Source organism: Delphinapterus leucas, chromosome 1 (assembly GCF_059928025.1).
Source record: "Delphinapterus leucas isolate spDelLeu-1000000601 "Yukka" chromosome 1, BTC_Dleu_Yukka2, whole genome shotgun sequence".
NCBI classification, from domain to species: domain Eukaryota; kingdom Metazoa; phylum Chordata; class Mammalia; order Artiodactyla; family Monodontidae; genus Delphinapterus; species Delphinapterus leucas.
In genome coordinates, this window is record NC_143129.1 from 68,615,624 (window position 1) to 68,638,095 (window position 22,472).

At 48.3% G+C, this 22,472-nt stretch overlaps 2 protein-coding genes across 4 annotated transcripts in view; one reads left to right on the forward strand and one right to left on the reverse strand.

Annotated features, from left to right (window-relative positions):
• TADA1 (transcriptional adaptor 1) overlaps positions 1–11,724 on the forward strand; it is a 23,815-nt gene extending 12,091 nt beyond the window's left edge. Inside the window, exons 6-8 of the mRNA XM_022560056.3 lie at positions 411–562; positions 2,423–2,585; positions 3,027–11,724. Coding sequence (XP_022415764.1) covers positions 411–562; positions 2,423–2,585; positions 3,027–3,179 — 468 coding nt within the window. The 3' untranslated portion in view covers positions 3,180–11,724. The remainder of the gene's footprint in view (positions 1–410; positions 563–2,422; positions 2,586–3,026) is intronic.
• POGK (pogo transposable element derived with KRAB domain) lies at positions 7,131–21,392 on the reverse strand. 3 transcript variants are annotated; one of them, XM_022560053.3, is made up of 6 exons: positions 21,122–21,392; positions 19,522–19,655; positions 13,906–14,032; positions 13,022–13,120; positions 10,181–11,664; positions 7,131–7,939 (listed from the first exon to the last, which is right to left on the reverse strand). In XM_022560053.3, the coding sequence occupies exons 2-5, from the start codon at positions 19,651–19,653 to the stop codon at positions 10,193–10,195; spliced, it is 1,830 nt and encodes a 609-aa protein (XP_022415761.1). In that variant the 5' UTR covers positions 19,654–19,655; positions 21,122–21,392; the 3' UTR covers positions 7,131–7,939; positions 10,181–10,192. The 3 variants fall into 3 exon arrangements, with proteins under 3 accessions (XP_022415761.1, XP_022415763.1, XP_089767832.1); XM_022560055.3 differs by lacking the exon at positions 21,122–21,392 and adding an exon at positions 20,938–21,022; XM_089911706.1 differs by lacking the exons at positions 13,906–14,032; positions 21,122–21,392 and adding an exon at positions 20,938–21,094.
• Positions 21,393–22,472: the final 1,080 nt, after the last annotated feature.

Sequence of the window (22,472 nt, forward strand, 5' to 3'; positions counted from 1 at the left end):
GTGAAACATTTTGTACCATTTTAAACCAAGCTTCAAGGTAGTTTGCTGCTTAAAAAAATTACTTATTTTTGTACTTTTATTTAAAGCTATCTGAACATCATTTTTGAGGGAGAGGAGCCAATTCAGAGATACAAAAACTTTAATAAATTTTAAAGTAGAACAAGCCCATCCTAAATAGAACTAAATAAAAATAGCGTGTCTCCTTTTGCTCTTTTCTGTACCCTCGTACCCTGGTATGTATGGCTCTGTGGCTGTTTCGTGAACATTCGTCTGGTTTCAGCACTTGTTTGCCTGTCTCACATCTCCATCCACTAAATGCCAATAAACATTTTTTGGTCAAAGGAAGTTTTATGGTTTGCTTTTGAAGAGGAGTTCATGCTATTTTTCTCTTTTTTTTCTTGTTTTTACAGAATCACCTTAAAGATATATTGACATCAGTTGTGTCAAGAAGGAAAGCTTATCGATTACGTGATGGTCATTTTAAATACGCCTTTGGTAGTAATGTGACCCCACAGCCATACCTGAAGAACAGTGTAGTAGCTTACAACAACTTAATAGAAAGGTATGTGAAGTTTCTTGTGATCTTTGCATCCATCCTTCCTAATTGGTTACACTACTCTTTTGTAATAGACCACTGTTAAAGTTGGTTACTGGGGCTCTGTGCGTCTAAGATACCTCTGAGAGCAGTATGGTTTTATTTTCTTAAGTTGCATCCTTGCGTGATAACCAGTGAATTCTTATGGTACTCTTTATGTTAGGAGTGAAGTTGTAGAGTTTGGCCGCTGCATGTGGTTTAAAGTGAGTGCCCCCCACTTTCCGAAGTACAGTGGAGTAGTTCCCTGGGGCAGTGCATCTGGATGGTTCCTGAGGGGCATCACCTGACTGGTGGGGGGAGTGGGCCGGCTCTCACTCAGGAGCGTGGCCTGTGCTTGTTGGGTCAAGGTTGGGTTTCTTGATGGTGGGAGGAGGAGCAGTAGGTGTCTCTCCAGGTCTTTTTCTGGCTTTTTTAGCTGTAGCTCAAGATAGCGGCCTGTGCTGGGTGTCGTCAGGTTGCTCTTGGCATCCTCTTGTGCAGTTCTGGTCTCTCAGCTCCGATCTCTGGAACCTCTCTGTCTGCACTCCACTGTGGGCTCCCAGGACCTCTCTGATATTCTGAGTCATCCCTCTGAGATGACCTGGATTACCTTCATCCCTGTGTTGTCCCTTTTCAGGGAGAAGAGAGGTAAAGAGATGACAAGGGAGATAAAACTTCAGAGAGAAAAGTGTGATTGGGAAGGCTGGCAGGAGTGACGCTGGGGAAGAAGTAACGGGCAGAGAAGGCAGGAGGAGTGACAGTGGCGGGTGTGGGGTGGGAAAGCCGAGCAGGGAGTTGAAGAGAGCAGGTAGTGCTAACACCATGGGGCGGGCGTGGTGCTGGTGCCTGTTTCATGGCCCCGAAGACCTTGAGACGGCTCACAGGGCTCATCTTGAAGACCACTGGCTTAAACCGTTCACTATTTAGATTGCCATAGGTGAGGATTTACTTTCTCAGTCTCATTCAGGCATATCTGTTTGGGATTATTTGTTCTCATTTGTGAGTCATTCTTCTCTAGAGAAAAACAAACCAAAAAGAGTAAAAGAGTGGCCCCTCGTAGCGGGCGAGCGCTGGAGTGGTGTGTGACCCTGCCGGGCCTCCAGCTGCCCTCTCCCCCTGCCAGCCTGTCCCTGTGAGGCTCCTGTCTCACCATTGGCCGCTTGTTTCTCTATCAGCGCTGCCTTTGTCTGCTGCCGGAGCCCACGCTCACGCTCCACTTGTGTTTTCGTTCTAGTTCCCTCTTCACTGTTGTTTCACCTCCTGCGTGTTCTCCAGAATTGCATAGGTTATCTCCTACTGTATTACGATACAAAAATTATGTCTGACTTCTCAGCTGATGTTATATCTGGGTTCTATTTTGGGAAACTGGCAAGATCTGGATGAATTTTCTCCACGCTCCATTTTTGCCTGTTGCTTTTTTTGTGCTTTATTTTCTTTTCTTGTTATTTTTGATCCTGTTGTCTCCAGTATCATCTACCTTCCTCTCCAGGTTGGTTGCTTCCAATTTCATTTTCCTTTAATGAAGGTCTGTTACTTTTTTCCAACTAGAAGCTCTTTAAGGGCAGGGAACAATTTTGACTCAGTATCCTGACTTAGTATTTTAGCACTGTGGAGGGAGAAGGGTAAATGCAGTTGCACTGCATTTTATTTCCAGCCCAACAGATGGGCTGCCTTTAAAAATTAAAATTATAGACTACTTGTGTATACACTGGCTGAAAGATAACTGGATTTCTGATTCACGTTGAGATATATTTTATAGGAAGTATTCTAGCAGCCCATCCCTATTCTGTTTGTTCAGTTGTTTCCATCTTACTTACTGGGAATATTTCTGAAACATTTTGTTTCCAGCCCTCCAGCCTTTTCTGCTCCTTGTGCTGGTCAGAATCCAGCGTCTCACCTGCCTCCTGACGATGCGGAGCAGCAGGCTGCACTCCTGCTGGCGTGCTCGGGGGACACGCTACCCACGACTTTGCCTCCAGTGAACATGTATGACCTTTTTGAAGCTTTGCAGGTAACTCTTGGCTCCTTAAGGTTTACCTGGATTTATGGATAGGCTCAAAGTTTCTTCAAGTCTACAAAGATATTCACTAGCTTTTCCATTTCCTGGCTTTTGTTTTTCAGTTTCTATTGTTTGTTATTAAAGCCATTAATAGTAACCTAATCTTTCAAACCCCCGGCTCAAGAGTCCTTCCTAACTTACCTCCCGCATCTCTCACCTCCCCAGTGAAAGAAAAAAAATCTTGTCCCCTTATTTCTATTTCAGAGCCTTGTTATTTCCTTGTTTTCTTGTTATCTGATTTGGGATTAATTAGGTTCTGGCTTAAAACTTACAGGTTTGTGTGTCTTTTGTGTGAGTGTTTTGTTGACACAGATCTTACTTTCATTTTCTGTGTTGGAAAAATAAGTATACTGAAGTATAATGGGAGACGTGCTGATATGTTTTCAATCCCAGGTACACAGGGAAGTCATTCCTACACACACTGTATATGCTCTCAACATTGAAAGGATCATTATGAAGCTCTGGCATCCAAATCATGAAGAGTTGCAGCAAGACAAAGTCCACTGCCAGCGCTTGGCAGCCAAGGAGGGGCTCTTGCTCTGCTGAATTGGGATTGGAGGGTGTGGGACGCTCAGCAAATTCATTGATGATTGGGAATTGAATGCTTTTGGGGGCCACATTTCAAGACTGAAGTGTGTAGAGTAAATATAACCTTTCCTATGGAAAGGTGATAGTACATTTTGTGTTGCTACTGTGAAGCCATTAATAAATCTGATTTTAATAATGACCCGTATCTCTGTATGTATATGTGTGTGTGTTCCCAGTTATGGGAATAGGCACTGAGAAAGTTCTGTGCCTGGAGTGGTGCTGTTTAGGCATCTGAGGCCTAGTATCCTGTGGTCTGCATGTGAGGTAGGTGACATTCTAGAACAAAGAAGCTGTTATAACTTAGTCCCCACGATCAGCAGGACATCTCTGTGTTTAGAGACATCACGTATTCTGTATCTGGCAAGTCTAAAATTTCTGCTTTCCTCCTGAAGAAAGAACTGTGCTTTTAACACCGTGTTAAAAATCGGTTATCATTTTTAGTGACCAGTTTTATATATATATGTATATTTTTTGTGACCAGTTTAATTTTTAACAGGTATACGTAGTTGCCTAAAGATTCATTCCAACTCCATAGAAAATAAGACTTAGAAATGCTGTGCTATTAGAGAAAATAAAGTCCTTTCTTTAAATTAAAAACCAAATCAAAACAATCTCTTAGAATGTAATTAACCTTATAAAATATCTTCTCATAACTCAAGTTTCTTTTATAGAGTTGTTATGCCCAAAGACTTTGATTGGCAGGTTCATCTTTTAATTATTCCTATAGGAGTCCATGTGAACATATTGGATTTATACTTGGTAATTCTCCTATTCCTATGAAATATCTTTTTCTATACTTTCAAATGGCAGTGTTACTAATAACTGTTTGTTTGTTTAGAGATATGTTGCTTTTTATTCAAGAGATGTTATTGGTGGATACATTAGAATGTACAGATGGGTTTACGTAGGTCTGAATAATATATGTATAGATATGTATATATGGTTCAATATCTGGATCTGTGTATTTGGTTTTGTACTTTAAATGCGACGAATAAACCTTTTGGGAGAAAACTTTTTTTGTTTATTAAAGTAAACATATAAAGAATACCACCTTCTACAGAAATATGAAGAACCTTGCTTTCTGAGATCTTAGCAGAGACTTTTCAAAAGAACGTACTACATGAGAAAGATTAAAAGCAGGTTCCAATTAAGGCATGTCATTTCTTCCTCTTGTGATATGTAGGTTAAGACTAAAAAGAAAAAATAAACAGCCTAGTTTCAGTTCTTGGCACAAGTCTGGAAAGTCCTTTAGAGTTTTCAATAACTCAAGAATTTTTAGGGTTTGTAAGAATTTGAACTGGTATCTAATTGCATATAGTGGTTTTGGCTTGGCCTATCCATGTATCTGAGTCTTAATGCTAAGTATGTGTTAAATTTCATGTGTTCCATAGATGGAGAGGCAGCTAGAAGCCTCAGACATACCCTGCTGCCCACTGCAGTGGCAGGTTCCATGGAAATCTGTATAGCAGAGGGACCTCCAAACAGAAAAATTCCTCACTACTCCGTAGGACCTGGCCTAAGTCCCTAGTTGCCTACTCTGGTGGGACCACAGGACACCAGAGGACTCTTTTTGCCTCCAAGTTTCGGGCCTACACTCCAAGATCTACTTTCCATGCCAGTTTCCCTCAAGCATCATTTTGTACAGTGGAGAGACTGGGTTGAGGGCAAGGCAGGCAGGTAGATAAGAGTGATACTTAGGATTTTTCAAGAGAGCCAGAGTTCAAATGCCTTGTTCCACCAAAGGTGGCCTCCAGCCGTAGCACCGTGGTCAACTGTGGGATCCTGAGTGCAGTCTCTTCTATAATTAGGTTCTTAAGAAATCATGAGTGCTTATTATCAAGCATCATTTAGAAAAATATTTCAAAGAGGAAAAAAGCTACTAGAAACCAGATAATTTCAGGCTTAGAACAGAGCTTAGTTTTCCTGTAGGGATTTCAGTAACTGTCTTTTAGCTGTAGGTATATCATTGTGCAAAACCAGGTTTGATAAGGCCCACCTTATTTTCTACCAGGTACCAGAGTGCTGGCTTAGCACACATTCTTATCCCCTTTGTCACCCATTGCTGGGATCAACCAAGCACATAATTTCTCTAACACTTCTCCCATTGTCTGAAGTGATCACGACGTTCCTGATCGAATTTCATGAAGCGTCTTCTAAATGATTGCTCACTTTGACCGTAGATAAATACCTGTGTTTCCTCATGTCTTTTGACTCAGACCAGAATGCCTCCAGTCTGAATAATGGTAAGGAAGCTTGGTTTTCGGGGTCAGACTTAGATGCTGTGGCCAACAGATTGGTTCAGCATTTAATTCTCACGGCTTAAAAAAGGAAAAATGTCTAGATTATTCTTGGAGAGTAGATTAATATTTAATTGAATCTACGGGCATGGTAAATTGTCAAGACTAAAAGCACACCATGAAAGGGCATATAGGTTCATCATACTTTCATTTTGAGAGAAATTTATGAAAACAGGACACAAGTTTTCTGTTCATCAAGCTGCATCTTTCCATCCTTTTAAAATTAATATCCCTTTATGAATTTCCCTCGTGTTATTTTTCCTGTGAGCATCCAAAACATGACTGATTGAGGGAAAAAGCTATTTTTGCCAGGGCCCTTTCCCCCACCTTTAAAAGCCAGTTTAAAACCACATGTAACATTTGTCTTTAAAGACACCGACATTACTTACACTGCCATCCCATGAACAGACTTTTTTATTTCAAGGGTGTAATATATTGGCACCAAACTGAGTGGAGAATAAAGTGTAAATGAAGAGTTTGAAATGTGACTTTTCACAAAGCTAGCAGATAATAAATAAAACCACCAGAGCCTATTGTCTTTATTATCAAAGTTTATTGTCGGAGTCAGTTCCTATCTACTGGGGAGTACAACTATGTCTCAATATGTGCTATAATAACTCTAGGGTAATAGCCATTCTGCAAAATAGTTGTACTGGGGCTCTGTTAGGCATAGATCATAATAAAGTCAGTGGAAGAATGAGCCCAGAAAAACCCTGACAGTAGAGCCATTCCTCTAGGGAAGTTCCAGTGCTAAGCAACCTGTAAGGCATCATCTATCAGCTGACGATGAGACTCAAGGAGGTGTTGGTAGAATGAAACAGGAGTTGAACCCATTTTCTACTCTTCCCTGCAAGACAACTATGGCTCCAATGCAGGAACCATAAATTAGGTCTTATAAAATCCTTTAAGCTCCCAAAGCAAGTAAAACAGGACATTAAGAGGAAAGGGCCAGGAACCCGGATAGTGGAGGATAAATTAAGTGTAATTGGAGGGAATGAAAACTTCTGGAATGAAAAGTAGCTGGATTTAGATGCCGTTTGAGATGACAAAGAATACAGTACAGGTAAAAGCAAATGGGGAAATGATTCAAACATTGAAAGTTATTCAGATATCAGAAGTTAAGTGAAATTTCCCCTCTTAGAGGAAAACTGGTTTTAAAAAATGAGGAAGGTGAATCACTAATAGGAAAATGAGTACCTGAGTAGAAATAGGTGTTTCAAAATGCCAAGAACAGTATAATATACAAATGAGCTGGGTCTACAGGAAGGAAAAGTGGTTATGGTAGCCTGTTAACCAGATCTGACATTGGAATGACATTTCTAACAATGGCTTTGTCTATGAGGTTCTGGCATATTTTTCGTAGCACAGGTAGCTTTGAAGGAATGTTTTCATAACACTCAACGTATGTGGGAATGCACATTACTTTAGTGTAAAAATTCAAAGACCTCCCACCTATTTCTGCAGGATAGAAGAAGTCTTCAAACAGCTGTGGCTAAAGACCCACGCCCTCTCACCACCCTTGCGATAAAAACATTAAAGGAATTGGAATTAACAAAACAAGTATCAGATGAGTCAATGAGCTTTGTACCATGTAGACAGCAGATAACTTATGGTGACTTTTGCAGGCAGCCTGAGAAACAGAAGAGCTTGTGTACTAAATGCTACCCTATCATTAAATATAATAATAATGAAAAACAGGGCCATTAAATGAGACCCTAGAAAAGTCTAGCTGCCAACCAGATTGGGAAGATAAATGAAAACGGCATAGTTTATTTTAATCTGTATCTTCCACACTAACCTAGTTTGTCTATAGAAAAGCCATCTGCTGGCACCAGGCCAGTACGTCTGAATTTTGTTGTTGTTATTAGCATCTCATTTTTCCGAAAGAGGAATGTGTAAGTAGCAGGTGTACATAAATGACCATTTCTACAAAGCCTTCTCTGCAGTCTTGACCTGTGTGGGGACAGGTTCTACTGATGGAAGCATTTTTAAAGGCAGAAGAAAAAACATTGACTTGAGGTTTCCTCCACAGAAAGAATACCAGTGGAGTTGGGCCCGTATGATGAGTCTCTTATTGGCGCTGAACAAATGGCCTCTTCTCCAGGAAATACCTTTGTTCATTCCTATCTACAGGTTTCTTTTGATGGACACATGGAGTAATCTCTAAAACAAGAAATGAGGCAGAAGCAGTTTCTTTTCTAATCATGTCTCTGACGAAGTGAAGGGTCCTAGACCTTTCTGACACCTCATGGACGTGGGGCGAGGGTGGGCAGTGTCCCAAGATAGGATGCTCAGGCTGCTGTCCAGACCTGGGCTGTTCTGAGCCCCATGGCCTTTTCCTGCTGCTCCCTGTGTACCTACGCTGCGAGGAAATCTTCTTGAGGATTTTCCTCCTCAGCTGTTCCAAATACAGTTCATTTGCTGGAAAACAGAGAGAACCTAAGTGTGAGTTAACCCTTGGATTTTAGACATTGTATAACTTTTCAAGAACAGATTAGTCAGATTTCCAAACAGATGAGAAGAGGCCGTTTTATGCCCACGTCGCCTCCAAAATGTCTTGTTCGATTAGAATCCCTGTCTACTTCTGGCACTTCCTCAGCTCAAAAACAGGGCAGCTGTACAGAGAACTGTGGCTGTCAAGATAAGCCGAAGCTCGTGGTTGGGATCGGACATAAATGCCTACGTTCGTAGCTGTAGCCCGGCATTGTTTTTTTCCCTTTCCTCTTCTGGCGGGTTTTTTTTTGTTTTGTTTTTTTTGCGGTACGCGGGCCTCACTGTTGCGGCCTCTCCCGTTGCGGAGCACAAGCTCCGGACGCGCAGGCCCAGCTGCCATGGCTCACGGGCCTAGCCTCTCTGCGGCATGTGGGATCTTCCCAGACCGGGGCACGAACCCGTGTCCCCTGCATTGGCAGGCGGACTCTCGACCACTGCGCCACCAGGGAAGCCCTCTGGCGGTTTTTGATCCAGTCCTTTGGGTAGCAAATAGCTTAGAAAATTTAAAATGCACAAAAATGTTATCTAACAAGGGGGGGCGGGAAGGTAAAAAGGATAAAAAGTCACTATAATTCAAAGTCTGATATCCAGTAGAGGCAGTGTAATGATTGGCAGAAAAGGGAGGCTGAATTCACGGAGTGGAAGAATAAGGGAACATGAGGGGAAAAAGCAATTTTCGTGATTTCGACTGTAATAGTAAGAACTTCTCCTTGTCTCTGTAATTCTAGGGGTCTCAGAATAACACTGCGGTTCAATGTTAGGAGTACAGTTTGATTTGGGGGCAGGGAAGGAGACATAAGTCACTCTTCAACTTACACAGCATGAAGGGGGGCAGTGTAACAAGATTTCTCTTAGCATTTCATTCGGAGAAAGAAGCAAGTAGGATGGAAATACCTAATTATACTTTAAAGGAAAGAAAAACCGTCAAGATACTTTTAGGTCCTCTGTAAAAGGAGTGCTGTCTTCATATTAAACACTGTCTGGAGGAACAAATGAACTGACAATTAGGGAAATGAGAACAAGAAGGTAAAATGAAATGTCTGTTCTCTCTGTATGCTGCCCACTGTAGGTGGTCGTTCACTCTCTCTCAAGGGGTCCAGATGGGGAGGCTCACTCCACTAGTGGTATCTGGTAGCCCCCCACTCCCCGCTTCCTTTTTTTTTTTTTTTTTTTTGGCGGTACGCGGGCCTCTCACTGTTGTGGCCTCTCCCGCCGCGGAGCACAGGCTCCGGATGCGGAGGCTCAGCGGCCATGGCTCACGGGCCCAGCCGCTCCGCAGCATGTGGGATCTTCCCGGACCGAGGCACGAACCCGCGTCCCCTGCATCGGCAAGCGGACTCTCAACCACTGTGCCACCAGGGAAGCTCCCCGCTTCCTTTTAAAGCTGTTGCCCTTCTATACTCAACTGAAAATTCTCGGGCCTGTGGTCCTTAGTCCTTAGACTTTACTCACTGTAGTCCGAGATAAGCATTCTGTTTTTGTTTTTTTTTTTTGGTGCAGTTTCAATTTAAAAATATCGCCCTTCAAACGTCTGTGAAATTATTATAATTGTTCACTCCATGTGAATGTCATGAGAATAAGATGACGGTTTAAAACACACTTTTGAACTCCCAGGGAGAGGCAGGCATTAAGCTATTTCTTTCCTTCCCCACTGGGCTACTGCAGACCACCCCAGGACGGAGACCCGAGGCCTAGGGTACACAGTCCGAAGGCACATGCGTCCTTACGTCCCAGCCCTACAGGCTAGCCAAGGCGAGCACGGCCGCTCCAAGTGAATCAGGTACACACACTGGCCCTAAATGTTCAGCACGATTTATAAGGGGAAGAAAAATTTTGGTTTTGCAGACAAAACTTTTTCTTATCGGGGCCATGTCAGACTATGCTCTTTCAGGCCCACATAATTTCAGCGATAATTACAGCTCTCAGGTTAAGTGTTCTGGGAGCTCACTCCTTGTTCACTTCATGCATTATACAAAGTACCCACGAAATAAGCCAAGCAACCAGTTTCACATAAAGGTGAAAATGCCGATGGCCTGTTACCTACAGCACTGCACTGTGGGCTCGAAGAGTTCTCAGAAACAGAGGAAAATAATGGCAAGAGAAAAGGTGTCTGTGGAACCCAACACGTCCCTCAGGGTAGGCGCTGGGCGGTTCCTCCCGACTGCTTACCTTGGCTTTCCCTCAGGTGCTCTCTGTCAGGCTCTCAGTGTCGCACTCTTTGGGCGGTTCCCCTCCTCCCGGCAGCTCGCTCTCGATTTCCCACAGGACGTCATCCTCGTCCTCCAAGTTGCTGGAGATGTGGCACTTCTTGAACCCCTGGACAATGGATTCGCTTGAGATGCTATTCCATGCCACCATGACCCACTCCAGAAAGAGGCCGAGGGGCGGCTTCTTGGCGTTCCCCGTGGGGCTCAGTGCCAGGTTCCCCGCCAGGAGCCAGTTGGAGTACTGGGCCCGGACACTGTCATTCAGGGGTTTGTAGACCACCACATCCAACACCTGCAGCTGCGAGGTCAGGCCCCCCGGGATGATGACCATGTCGGTGTTCATGCTTTCCATGGAGCTCTTCACCGAATCAGTGGCGTGGCCCCGGAAGCCGTTGAGGATCAGCATCCCTCGCTGCTTGGGCACTGCACCGGTTCTCCGCCTCCACACCACTTCCAACCAGTCCTGCATCAAGTCCTCCGTCATCCATCCGTACCGGTGACAACGGATTTCCATGCCACTGGGGAACTTCCCGGGGGGGATGTATGTGCCCCTCAGAATGATGTACGGAGGTAACTTCCTCCCATCTGCCAAGACACCAAGCATGGCGGTGATTTTCAGTTTCTCCCTGCCTGGCGTCTTGACCAAGACGGGCTTTTCACCCTGGTTGTCCACAGTCACCCTCGAGGGCACCTCTAAGCAAATGGGCGTCTCGTCAGCATTTCCCATCTGAGCCACCTGGTAGTCGTGTGCCCTGCGCAGAGCCAGGACGCTCCGCTGGTAGGTGACGAGCTTCTCGGTCAGGTCTTCTGGCAGCTGCTGGGGCACCGGTACCTTATGCCGCAGAGACAAGTCATACCTTCGCATCATTCTTCGACACCAGCCCAGGCTGGCCTTGAACCCTTTCTCCGGAATGTTCATCTCCTGGGCAATCTCCAGAGCTTTCAGCTGCATGGCCTCCCTGGTGATGGGGTCCCCTTTGGCCTGCATGTATCGAACGTACTCGGCCACGCGCTGGTCCACCAGGGCGAAGCGCCCGTTTTTGGGGCCCCGGAAGGCGCGCCGCATGGCGTGGGCGTTCTGCAGCTGCGGCTTCACTTTGCGCCAGTCGCGGACGTTTTTTTCCAGCACCCCGAACTGCTTGGCCGCCTGGCAGTTGTTGGTGCTCTCGGCGTACTCCACCACCATTAACTTGAACCCCGCGTCGTAACTGCGGCGCATGCCCCGGCTGAACTGAAACTTCCCGGCCAGGTCGTCTGCCGAGAGGTCGTATCCGGGGAAGCCCACGGCCATGTAGAAGGGGTACCCCTCGCCCCACTCGGGCAGCTCTGTGATGTCCCGAGGCAGACGGAGGCCATAGCTGTCCAGGTGCTGAGGCTGCGGAAACTGGGAGGCCGTGTTCATCGGGCCCACCCAATCTGGGGGCTTCACGTCAGATTCTTCATTTTCTGGCAGACAGACAGGGAGGGGCAAAGATAGTGCCCGTAAGTAAAATGATTTCTGGCTCATTCCCTGATTTTTTGTTTTTCTTTTTTTGGTCGAAATACCAAGAATACCTTAATCTCAAACTCACTAAAAGCAGTAGCTCTATTAACAGATAACACTTACGAAGTCCTTACCCCCGTGCCAATTCCCATGGATTACCACATCTAATTCTCACAATAACTGTTTATTTCTTCTTTGCACGTGAGTCTAGAGAAATTAAGTAATGCATCAAGGTAGCTGAGCTACGAAGTGGCAGAGCTGGAAACTGAATACAGGCAACAAGCTTGGATCACATACTAACTGTGTGGGCCATGCTTGGGTCAAAATAACCTTTACCTGGACGAGAAGCCAATTATAACCCATATCACCACATAATATTACAGAATTTGTATCATCATGGGCTGAATCATATCCCTTAAACCAAGAAAATCTATAGCAATACCACACTTAGCAAAGTTAAGCTTATAAGGCAGAAGTATGGTTCTTGCATACCAATGTCAGAACTGGGTTTCACTGTATGTTTCTGTTTAGAAGGTGGCCACAGAAATTGAATACGACTCACGGAAATTACCATATCTCACCAAAACTAAGATGCCATCAATTGCAAGATGCACCATTATATGCCATTAAGAAAAAAAAACTACTAGTGAAACTATAGCATGTCATCAATTTTAAGAGGCATTCTCAACTGCAGAGATGTTAAAGTGATGAGGGAAAAACGTGTCTTGGAATCAATGAAATACAGCATTTTAAACTATTACTTATAGAGAGAAGGCAAATCAAACCACTCAGGCTGTTGGGAAGCTGTATTTTTCCAACTCCTGCCCTCTAACTATAGTTCTTGATAAAAGACTGAGTGCTTCTTTAGACATATTTGCTCAAGTATGTACTACAGCTGCTATTGCTTTTTCTATCCAAGATTAAGGAGACAGGAAGCCAAGTAAATAACCCTGGATGCATGCTTCGTCACACTATTTTCCTTAGTTTTCAGAGGTGTGTGGTGTGCCACCGAGGCACCCAGGATGTGCGCTGGGCCAAAGCCACACAAACTTCATTTTGGTTCACCTGTATACAAAGGTGCATGTTGAGACTTATTACTGACAGTCGACAGGTGAAGAAATGGAGGCTCAGAGAGGTGGATGAAGTCGTGTAAGGTCACATAGCATAGGAAAGGAGATTCTGAAACTCCAAAGCCCATAATCTTTCTGCCTTACAACCTTGCCTTACTCTTAAATACCCCACAGAATGTACCCGGAAACTTAAAATTCATCTTCATTATTCTCCCATTGGATGGATGTTGAATTGGGTTAATCATAGTACCTGCAAAGGTTCCTCCCTGGAACTGCCATTCGTCAGAATTCTGAGACTCCTCCTCCCTTTCCAACCGAGTGATCATGTCGGGCTTAGGGAATGGGAATTCTGTTTATAGGAAATAGAACAGGTAACAGCTGTGTGTTACTATCTTGGAACACTGCCAAAATAAGTACTTTATAATACTTAAGAAACCCTCCCCTCCACTCCCACCCCACCACAGTCTTCTCAATATGCAGATTTATGAAAGGTGGGGGGAAAGGGCTCAGGGATACTTAAAGAAAAATATGATGGGAAATAGGTCTGTCCAAGGGAATTTATGAATCTCTGCTAATGTACTAGCAACAACAAAAAGGAACTGCATTTAGCAGGGAAGTGGGTGGGTGCAGCCACGGATCTAATGAGCACTCTGGTACCCATATGAGCAAATGGGGAGATCCCTCCAAATGGTTACATTCTAATAATATGGTTACATTCCAATAATATGGATATCAATGCTGGGAAGGGAGCAAGGATTCTTTGAGGATACGTCCCCAAGCTTCTAAGGCTGACAGGGTAACAATGAGGCCTGCCTTCCCTCCTAAGGAACATATGAAGCACAGGCCCAGACCCATGGTGACATTTCTTAGATTATGTCTTATTTTTTCTTGTTTTGATGAGAATGCCTGGGTTGAGTGAGGATGGTTCTGAGAGCTGGCACAAGCCGCTGAGTAGAAGGACACAATATGTATATCCTGCCTAAATCAAAAACAGGAAATTAAATGAGCACAGGCATTGAGGGGACAGACTCCAAGTTCAGGAGAGAGGGATGTTGGATACACCAGAGAAGAGAGACGTGGAAACAATTCTCTGGGCTCAGAGCTTCTAGGAGACAAAGGAAAACAAAGCTTTACCCAGGGACAGGACAGTTTCATAATTCATCCTCATGACCTCCCGGTACAGGGCCTTTTGCTGCTCCGTCAAAACGTCCCACTCCTCATCGGAAAAATATATGGCCACCTCATCGAATAGGGCTGGTACCTGCAACAGTGAACAGGCCTTTCTCAACGACTAGTAGGCACATGCAGACACAGATCACACACCCGCATCTCACAGGCGAGGGCTTGGGCCCGGGGAAACGTCTGTCCTGAGTCACACGGCTTCTCCGAGAAGCAACACCAAGACAAAAACAAGGTCTCCCGTGCCCTGCTGAGTGCTTTCCTCCCCCGGCATCCACAGATAAGGAGAGCAGCACCTTGAGAAGAAAAGTCCCCCGTACGGGTTGGGAGACACTGGATCCTCACATACAGCAGGGAGAGCCGATCACGGCTCAGCCCCCATCCAGAGCCAGAACCAACCACGCTCAAGGAAACACCCCGAGACAGCTGCCCCACCAACATAACCCTGCTCTCTCCCTTGGTCACAGATCCTCAGCCCAGGAGGGTGCTGGGGGCCTCCTGGGCACTAGTCTCCATTTGCAGGGCACTAGCCCCGGTTTCTGACTCAGAACCCAACACTGCCAGGGAGGGGCCAGTGAGAGAAGGGGCTTCAGCCGTGGATTTTCCAATCCACGAGGAGGACAGAAGGGCTAATCAGAGCTTCAATTTATGTAACGAGATACTAGAGCAGACTGCTTTGCTTCCGTGCCTAGACCCGCAGCAGGAAGCCCTAAGGCCAGAGAAGAGCGCTCTACTGCCCGCTCCCGGCTCACCTACCTCCCCATCCCCATGGGCCAGTGGGACGGGGGTGCCTGAGCAGCCAAACGCAGCCAAGCCACCCAGACCGACCCCCTCTTGTTCAACTCTCTGCTTTTCTTTTTACTATGTGTTTTCCTTCAGTCATTAAAAATCCTACTCCAAAGTTCATCGTATTCAATGGTAAGGGATCTGGGCTGCTGCTTTCACAGCTACTCCCCATAGCTGAATCTAGGGCCTGGGGGATCAGAGTACTGTTTTCCATCTGCTTAGAAAAGTTCAGTGTCTGCACCACCTGCAGCTTCTTCAGGCCCCTGGCCATCAATCATCTAGATCTCCTGGCCCTTCTTCCTTACGCACGGAGCCCACCTCGTCCCTCCCCCTGCTCACAGCCCCTTCCACACAGGGAGAACCTCCTAGGAAATGCCCTGTAACTGCTTCCCTTATTCCCCCCACAGCCCCATTTAATTAAGGAGGAAACTGGCTCAGAGCAGCCCCGTTCCTGGCCCAAAGTCACACAGCCAATACCGGCAGGGTTGAGGGTGGGACACAGCACTGTCTGACTTCAAGGCTCCTGCCCTCACAGAGGGCAGAGGGGCCTCCCAGGTCACCAGCTGGCAGGCCTCCGCTCCCACCCCGCACACGCTCAGCGGTACTCAGCTGCTGCAGGTCCCTGAACAAACCATCCTCGCACCCTCTGTGTCTCCGCACATGGTGCTCTGCTGCCTCGGAGGTCCTCCCCATTCTTGGCCTGGCTGACACCCACCCACCTTCCAAGACTCAGCCCAGACATCCTGTTCCCCGGGAAACTGGTCCCAACCCAGGCTGTGTGCCCTGTGACGCCCTGGGCTGAAGGCTCTGGTGGCACTTATCACACTGCAGAGTCCTCTTGGCTTACCTGTCTGCTTCTTCCACTGGAATATTGGCTCACTGAGGGCAGAACCTGGGCTTATTCCGTTTTGTTTCCCTAAGCCTAGAACACTTCCTGTAGGTAGTAATCCCTTAAAAATGTGTTCCTGAATCAAAGATTTAAGCAAATAACCCCTGGACTTCCCTTCTCTTATTCCGCTTGGAATAGTTTCAAATAATCGTTAAAATGTATCTGTCACAAGACTGAACTTACTCTTTGGAGTAAGAATGGACAAAAATCCCTACTGTAAAATACGAGGAGGTACAAACGAACTGGTCTCTGGGCTGCGCTCAGACTTCATCAATCTGGAAAGCCAGGCAGCCAGGAATTTTCCAGCCCACTCCATCCCACTTCCCAGGCTTTTAAACAACTCTCCCTTTGGCCTTTTCTCTCCCTAGGAAATTCCAGATCTAGGCCATACCTATTTATAGGCCCTTTCCCTTTGCTGATAAAACAGGACACAGGACCGGCTATGCCTGTCATTGCAGAGGGGCTACCCACATCGATCCTTGTAGAAGGTAACACGTCCTGGGCCTGGTAAATATATCAGCAGCCCTGGAGTGGTGAGAAGGCAGCTGGAGGCTGAGGCTGGATTCATCTCCTCCCATTTAGGACTGAGCCCCGGAGGATACTCAGACAAGCCCACATTATGCTTCAGAGGCGCGCAGTGCAGTGGCTTAGGAATTCTCCTCACAGCAACCTTCTGTGAGAATTGAGCAAGCCTTCAGCCAGGCCCTGCTGTGCAGGCCTCCCCTCTCTCCACAGAGGCCTTTTATCTAGCCAAGCACAGCAGAAGGTAAACAGGGCCAGCCCTGGGCCAAACTCAAGAGATCAGGCAGCCGCCATCCAACCCCTGGACACCCTTGCTTGGCCTCACAGGTAGAGGCCCTCGATCCCCGCCTTCCTCCCTTCCCTCAGAAGGTCAAGGACTCATCAGACAGGTGTTCTTCCTTCAGCTTGTGTGTGCTGCCTCACTCGGTCCCACGAGCTGGCACTCCAACGCTTATCTCCAAGGGTAACCGTCCTAGAGTACTTACACGCTGCCCAGGCTCGCTGCACCCAGCGAAGACAGCACTTAGGGGGCTGGGACTGGTGCACTGATAGAGCGCCTGCTGTATGCCAGGCACTGTGTAGGGCACCCCCTCTTACGTGGTTAAATGTGTTACCTTATTGAATCCTTTAAATAGTACAGGGATACGGCGATCACCACCCCAGTTTTATGGGTGAGGAAACAGGGCTGATAAGTATCTTGCCCAAGGTCACAGAGTTAGCAAGTCGGACTCCCAAGCCCGTGCTTTCTCGGCAGGCCACTTAGGCCAAGTGGCCTCTGCCTGGTGGCGGCAGCAAACCCTAGCGTCCCTTAGAAAGACGAGCCGAGGACTTCTCCCTCAGAGCTACTAGGGAGAGAGCTCAGACTCCTGGGCGCAGCACACTCCCCCACAGGGCTGGCTCGGTCCCCTGGCCCCCTCTGCTTCTCTCGCCCATCCCCTCCACTCCTGGACTCCACCGCGGGCTCCAGCTGCAGGAGCTGCTCCGGACTCTGCACACACGAGCTTTCCTCTTCAGTGCTTTTGCTTCTGGCTGCCTGGAGGGCAAGACCCTCCCTTCCCTTGGCTGGTTCCACCTAGGCCGAAGGCTTGGTTCAAAGTACACTTTCCCTTTTTTCTACTTGAAATTGGATTTCTACTCCAGTTCTCCCACGAAATATTATCCTAATATACAGCCTGATTCTTTGGTTGGAAAAGCTTTTATTGATCACTCTAACACAATCCCCAACAACCAAAATACATATTCGATTCTTTTCTTCCCCTAGTTTTAATGCTCTAGAGCAAGGGTTTTTCCCACCTCTGCACGGCTGACATTCTTGGCCAGATAATTCCTCGTTGTGGGAGCTGTCCTGTGCATCACCGATGGGTAGCAGCATCCCTGGCCTCTACCCAGGAGATGCCTGTAGGATCTCCCACTCCCCAAGCCCCACCCCGAGTCATGACAACCAAAGACGTCTCCACCCAGGCGTCCCTGGGAGGGATGGGGCTGGGGGCAAAACTGCCTACTGCTCCAGACCAGGTCCCTGCCTGCCTTCTCCAGTTCTCCAGCCTGCAGGAGAGCACGTCCTGAGCTGACTTCCCCCACAGAACTCCAAATACTGGGCAGTTAATTAGATTTACTTCCCTATCTTCCTCACAAGACTAGTACCCCCGCGAGACTAGGGATCTTGCCTTAATAACACCCAGCACTGTGCTCAGTAGCTGCGGATGGATGGCAGGCTGCCTGGGTGCCACACATGCCAGTCCCCCTCCGCCAGCTCCTCTGGTTACCTCCTTCTTTCCCAGCCAAGCATGGGCTTCACCTTGCTCCTCTCTGTGTGTCCCAATACACTCTCATGTGTGCCTCTACTGCACCTGCTTTGCGCACTTCTCCATTCTGTCTAGATGTTCTCGGTTGGCCAATGCAGCCTCAAAGCCATGAGTTCTTGCTCAGGGCTAGATAGGACTGATGCCTGCTCTCCAAAATCTCCCTAGCTGCATGGATCTGAACTGGGGAGGAGGCCAGGGTGGGCTGAAGAGACAAATGCAATCCAGGCTCCATAGCTAGATGAGAAAACCCAGAGCCTGGTGTCATACTGCTTTAAATATTTTTAATTGAAGTATAACACACATACAACAAAATGCAGTACTTTTAAGGTTCCAGCTCAAGAGGTGTTTTTAAGAACAAATGTCAGCGTACATGTGTATCCTAGGGGCAAAACAGATAACCTTGCTGCACCCCATGCAGTGGGAGCGGAGCGGGACTGGATAGTTTGGAAGGACCATGATTCTATGAATACAGATCTCTCACTGGAAACAAAGGCTATGTATACCGATGACATTCATACACAGTGGAAAACTAAGCAGAGAAAAGGAATGTCATTTTGTTGCTTCTTTAAAATGTTTACCGTTCATGCCCAATTAGCATGAAGTCCAGTAAGTACTGTGACTAATGTACGTAACGATGGCTATAAATATCTGTTGCACTTACCCTTTTGTAAGTTTACTCTAATTCTACCACGCTATGCTGTTTGGATATGCTCCCTATTCACTGCTGCCTACCATCCCAACCCCTCCATCCAGGACCAGCTGGAAATGCAGCTCTCTCCTGTGTCAACTGGCCTCGTCCCATAAAGCTCTCCTCACGTCAGTTCAGTGCCCCAAGACTTACTTAAATGGTTTAAATGGTTCCCTTCAACCAGCAGTAGGTGATAAAGACTCTCTCCTCACCCAAACTTTGGCCAGGCTCCTCTGAGCCCTCTTCTCCACTAGGCCTCTATCTTGGGCACATACACACCCCCCTCCGGTTCTCAGTCTGCCCAGACCAGTTTTAGCAAGAATCCTGCTAAGTCAGTTTAGAAAGAACCCTCCACCGTGGATGTCTCCTCTTGGTAATTTTCCAACCACTGAGCCCTCCGCTCTGCTCCTTGGCTATAAATCGCCACTTGCTGAGCCCGATCTCTCTCCCCTATTGTGACAGTCTTGAAACCTATCTCAATAGTCCGGAATAGTCTTCCTTATCATCTTAACAAATGCCAGAACAATTTTTCTTTCACCTAGGCCAGCAGAGATTTAGTTGGTGTCTACAAGGTGCCTGGCATTGAGCAGGATATAGGGAATCCACGGGTACAGGAGAGAGACACAGTTGTGGCCTCTTGGACTCCCGATCCTGATGGTGTGCTTGAAGCTGCGTGCCTGAAGGGACTGTTCCCAGAACCAGTTCCATTCTTCACTGTGCCTTTTAAAGCCACAGAACTGTTTTCTCAGGAATGCAAACACACCGGGCTGGGCTAGGCTATTTTTACTTCCTATGTCTGCTTGAGGAAGAGACTTAATACAAGCCTGGCTCCCAGGCCTGCCCCTCACAGCTGTGTGTGGACTCCACACCTTCTTACTTACCCATCCGCCCTCTGAGCAGATTCGGACTTTCTGCATATCTGTGGGGCCATCCTCCAGGTCCCGGCTCTGAATCTCTTCTTCTTCTTCCTCTTCTTTCAGGGTCAAATTGAGAGGGTAGGCTGTGGACTCCATCTCTGCAAGCAAGATTCAGTTCAGAAAAATCAGGTGCTAGTGTGAACTCTTTAAAGTCTGTGATGGGGGCAGCTCAGGCTACACAAACCTTTTTAGCCCCAAGCACAGTTCAGCTGCAACAATGGAAGGGGACAGGGCCAGGGCTGGGGAGGAAGGGTTTCAGGGAAAGCACCAGGAAGCTGGAAGGTGACATATTTAATTATGATAAGAAGAGGGTTGCAGGCAGATAGCATACCTGGCTGCCTTCAAATATTTAAAAAGCTATCTGTGTAAGAGAGACCAGACTGGTTCTGTAGAGACCCAAAGGCAGAGCAGGCCACTGAGTAAACATTCCAGGAAGAGGTTTTAAAGAGTGCATCAAATGGCAGAACTTTCTCACAGCCAGTGCCACCCAAACATGGAAATGGCAGCAAGACAGCGGTATTGGCTTCCTTTCAATGGAGGCATTTGAACACTGATAGAGCACTCGCTCAACTGGGTTGTTCCTACAGGGCCAGTTCAGCATCAGGAGGTTGGGTGGCCCAGAGTACCTGGATTTCCCAGACTCAAAGGTTCTGCCCATAAGCCAGGCCAGAAAATAAGACTGTTCTGCCTTAAGCGACTTTCCAAGCCCAGGAGTCGGTGATCCTTAGTGAAGGGTAATGCCTGGACACGCAAGAAGGTGCAGAAATCAGCTGGGGCCAGGCTCTGGGGCCCACCGCCACCGGGAAGACTCGCTGCCTCTGGGCCGCAAATTCTCTCTTCTGCAAATTCTCTCGCCCAGCTCCTAGGCCAGTACAAAGGGCCGCGCTCCTGCCCTCTAGGGGCGCGGGCAATTCCTAGGTGTGGAGTGAGCGCGCATCTTGTGGGCCGCATCCTCCCGGGCTTCCAAAGAAAAGATCCTTCCGGAGTTCAAAGTCGGCTCCTTCGATATTTTCAAAAAGGACGGGCGAATGCGGCAGGATAGGTATGGGGCGGGTGGAACAGGCTTCAGATCCCTGGAGCTGGGGCCCGAACTTGGCCGCGGCCTCCCCCGCCGGCTCCCGGGAGGGAGATGGGGGGATGGGGGCGCCGCCCCGCGGCGAAGGTGCAGGCGAAGAGGTATCCTCTGCCCCGCCACCGCCCACCCGCCCGGCGCCCCGCCCGCCGCCGCTGCCGCGCCCCCGGGCGCGCTCCGGTTTCTCCAGCCATCTTGTCCCATTTCCCTTTCTCCGCGGCCCCGCGCCGGGAGCGCTCCTGCCGCCCCCCTGCCCGCGCCCGGCCCGACCCATCTCCCCGCCTGGCCCGCTCCCGGCCCCAGCGCACCTGCCGAGCGGCCGGGGCCGGCGCCGCCTGCCTTCCCCGGCGGGTCCGCAACAAAGGCAGTGGCGGCGGCAGTTGCAGCTGCAGCCTCGGGACCCCCCGCCCCCGCCGCGGCCCGACCGCCGGGGGCCCGAGGGAGGGGCCATGCCGCCCCCGGCCCCCGCCCCGCCCGCCCGCGCGCACTCACCGCCGGGCCGAGAGCCGGGGCGTGGGCCGGGGCCGCGGTGGAGACGCCGAGGGCTCCGGCCCGGCTGTCACAGCGCCATCCTTTCCGTCTCTCCGGCTTCCCGTGCGCGCGGCCCCTCGGGAGGGAGCGGGGAGGACACGTGGTGGGAGGAGGGAGGGTCCGGCCGGGAGCTGAGGGTGTTGGGAGGCGAGGGGAGGAGCGCGGCTGATGTCAGCGGGCCGCGGCGGCGCCGGGGGACGGCGCCCGCGCCAGCTCCCGACCCTCCTCCCGGCGTGGCTTCCGGCCGGTCCGCGCCGCGCGCTCCTCTTGGCTGAGCTCCCGACCCTCCGCCCGGCTCCGCCTCGCTGGCCGGAGTAGTGCTCTCTGCCCTCTCTGCTCCCCCTGGTGCAGTTTCCTGTGCACCATGTGCGACCTCGGCATAGATGAGGCAGGAAGAGCCCGGATTTATGTTTGAACTGAATGTATCCTGGGTGCACACGTTCAGGCGCTTATTTGCATGAACCACTGCTTTGCACTTGCTTGGACGAGCACTCGAGACAGTCTAAGGCATGCTTCAAGGAATGTGTTATGAAGAGTAGATCAGCGAGGGGGTTGGGGGGAGTGAGGAGGGGTCTAGGATCTTTCGGGAAGCATGCATATTCTGGCAGGCATATGTTCAGAACTTCGTACGTAATATACATGCTGAAGGAACTTCCTGATTTTTGTAGTTGTTGCGTGTTACATCCCAAGCGTGTAATGCCATGGAGGAAGTAACTCTAAAGCAGGATCTTCTCCAAAATGTTCAAAGAATTTGCGTGCGGGTCTGTGGACAATACAACAAAAGTGAGCGGAGAAGCCCTGAATCTCTTCTCATTCTAGAAAAAGATCCCGGGTTTGGTATTTTTGTTGGGAAGTCATTAAAGAAGAAATTACTCTGACAATTGTTAAAGCGGAAAAGTAGGACTTTTTTCGGGATTATTGAGATAGCTGGCAAGACTATCGCAATAGAGCTGAGCTCTCCGGCTCAACTCTGAATACAGCAAAGACGAGTTGAGGAATTATCACCCACATGAGAGTGAGGAGGTCAGTGGGTGGAATACTAAGAGGAGACAAGAAGGGCAGAGGGACTCTTGCTAAACCAATTTAACGGGATGCTTGCTGATGGCAAGCCAGGTTGATCAGATATCCAGGGTGGGGGGCTCTCTCTGTGCTGGGAGGGCTGAGGACCGGAGGGGGTGTGTATGTGTCCCATGTAGAGGCCTAGTGGAAAAGAGGGTTCAGAGGAGCCTGACTAAAATTTGGTCAAGGAGAGAATTTTGTCAAAATTTTCAGACTGTCCCTGAGAACTGAGTGCCTGCAGGGAAAGATTTCT

Excerpts from the sequence above, each read along its gene's own strand:
- POGK (XM_089911706.1), bottom strand. The coding sequence starts at position 21,080 with ATGGCCCCTCCCTCGGGCCCCCGGCGGTCGGGCCGCGGCGGGGGCGGG. Across the intron at positions 19,656-20,937 it reads CGGCCCCGGCCGCTCGGCAG|AGATGGAGTCCACAGCCTAC; the intron begins GTGCGCTGGGGC and ends TCTTGCTTGCAG. Across the intron at positions 13,121-19,521 it reads TCTGCTCAGAGGGCGGATGG|AATTCCCATTCCCTAAGCCC; the intron begins GTAAGTAAGAAG and ends TCCTATAAACAG.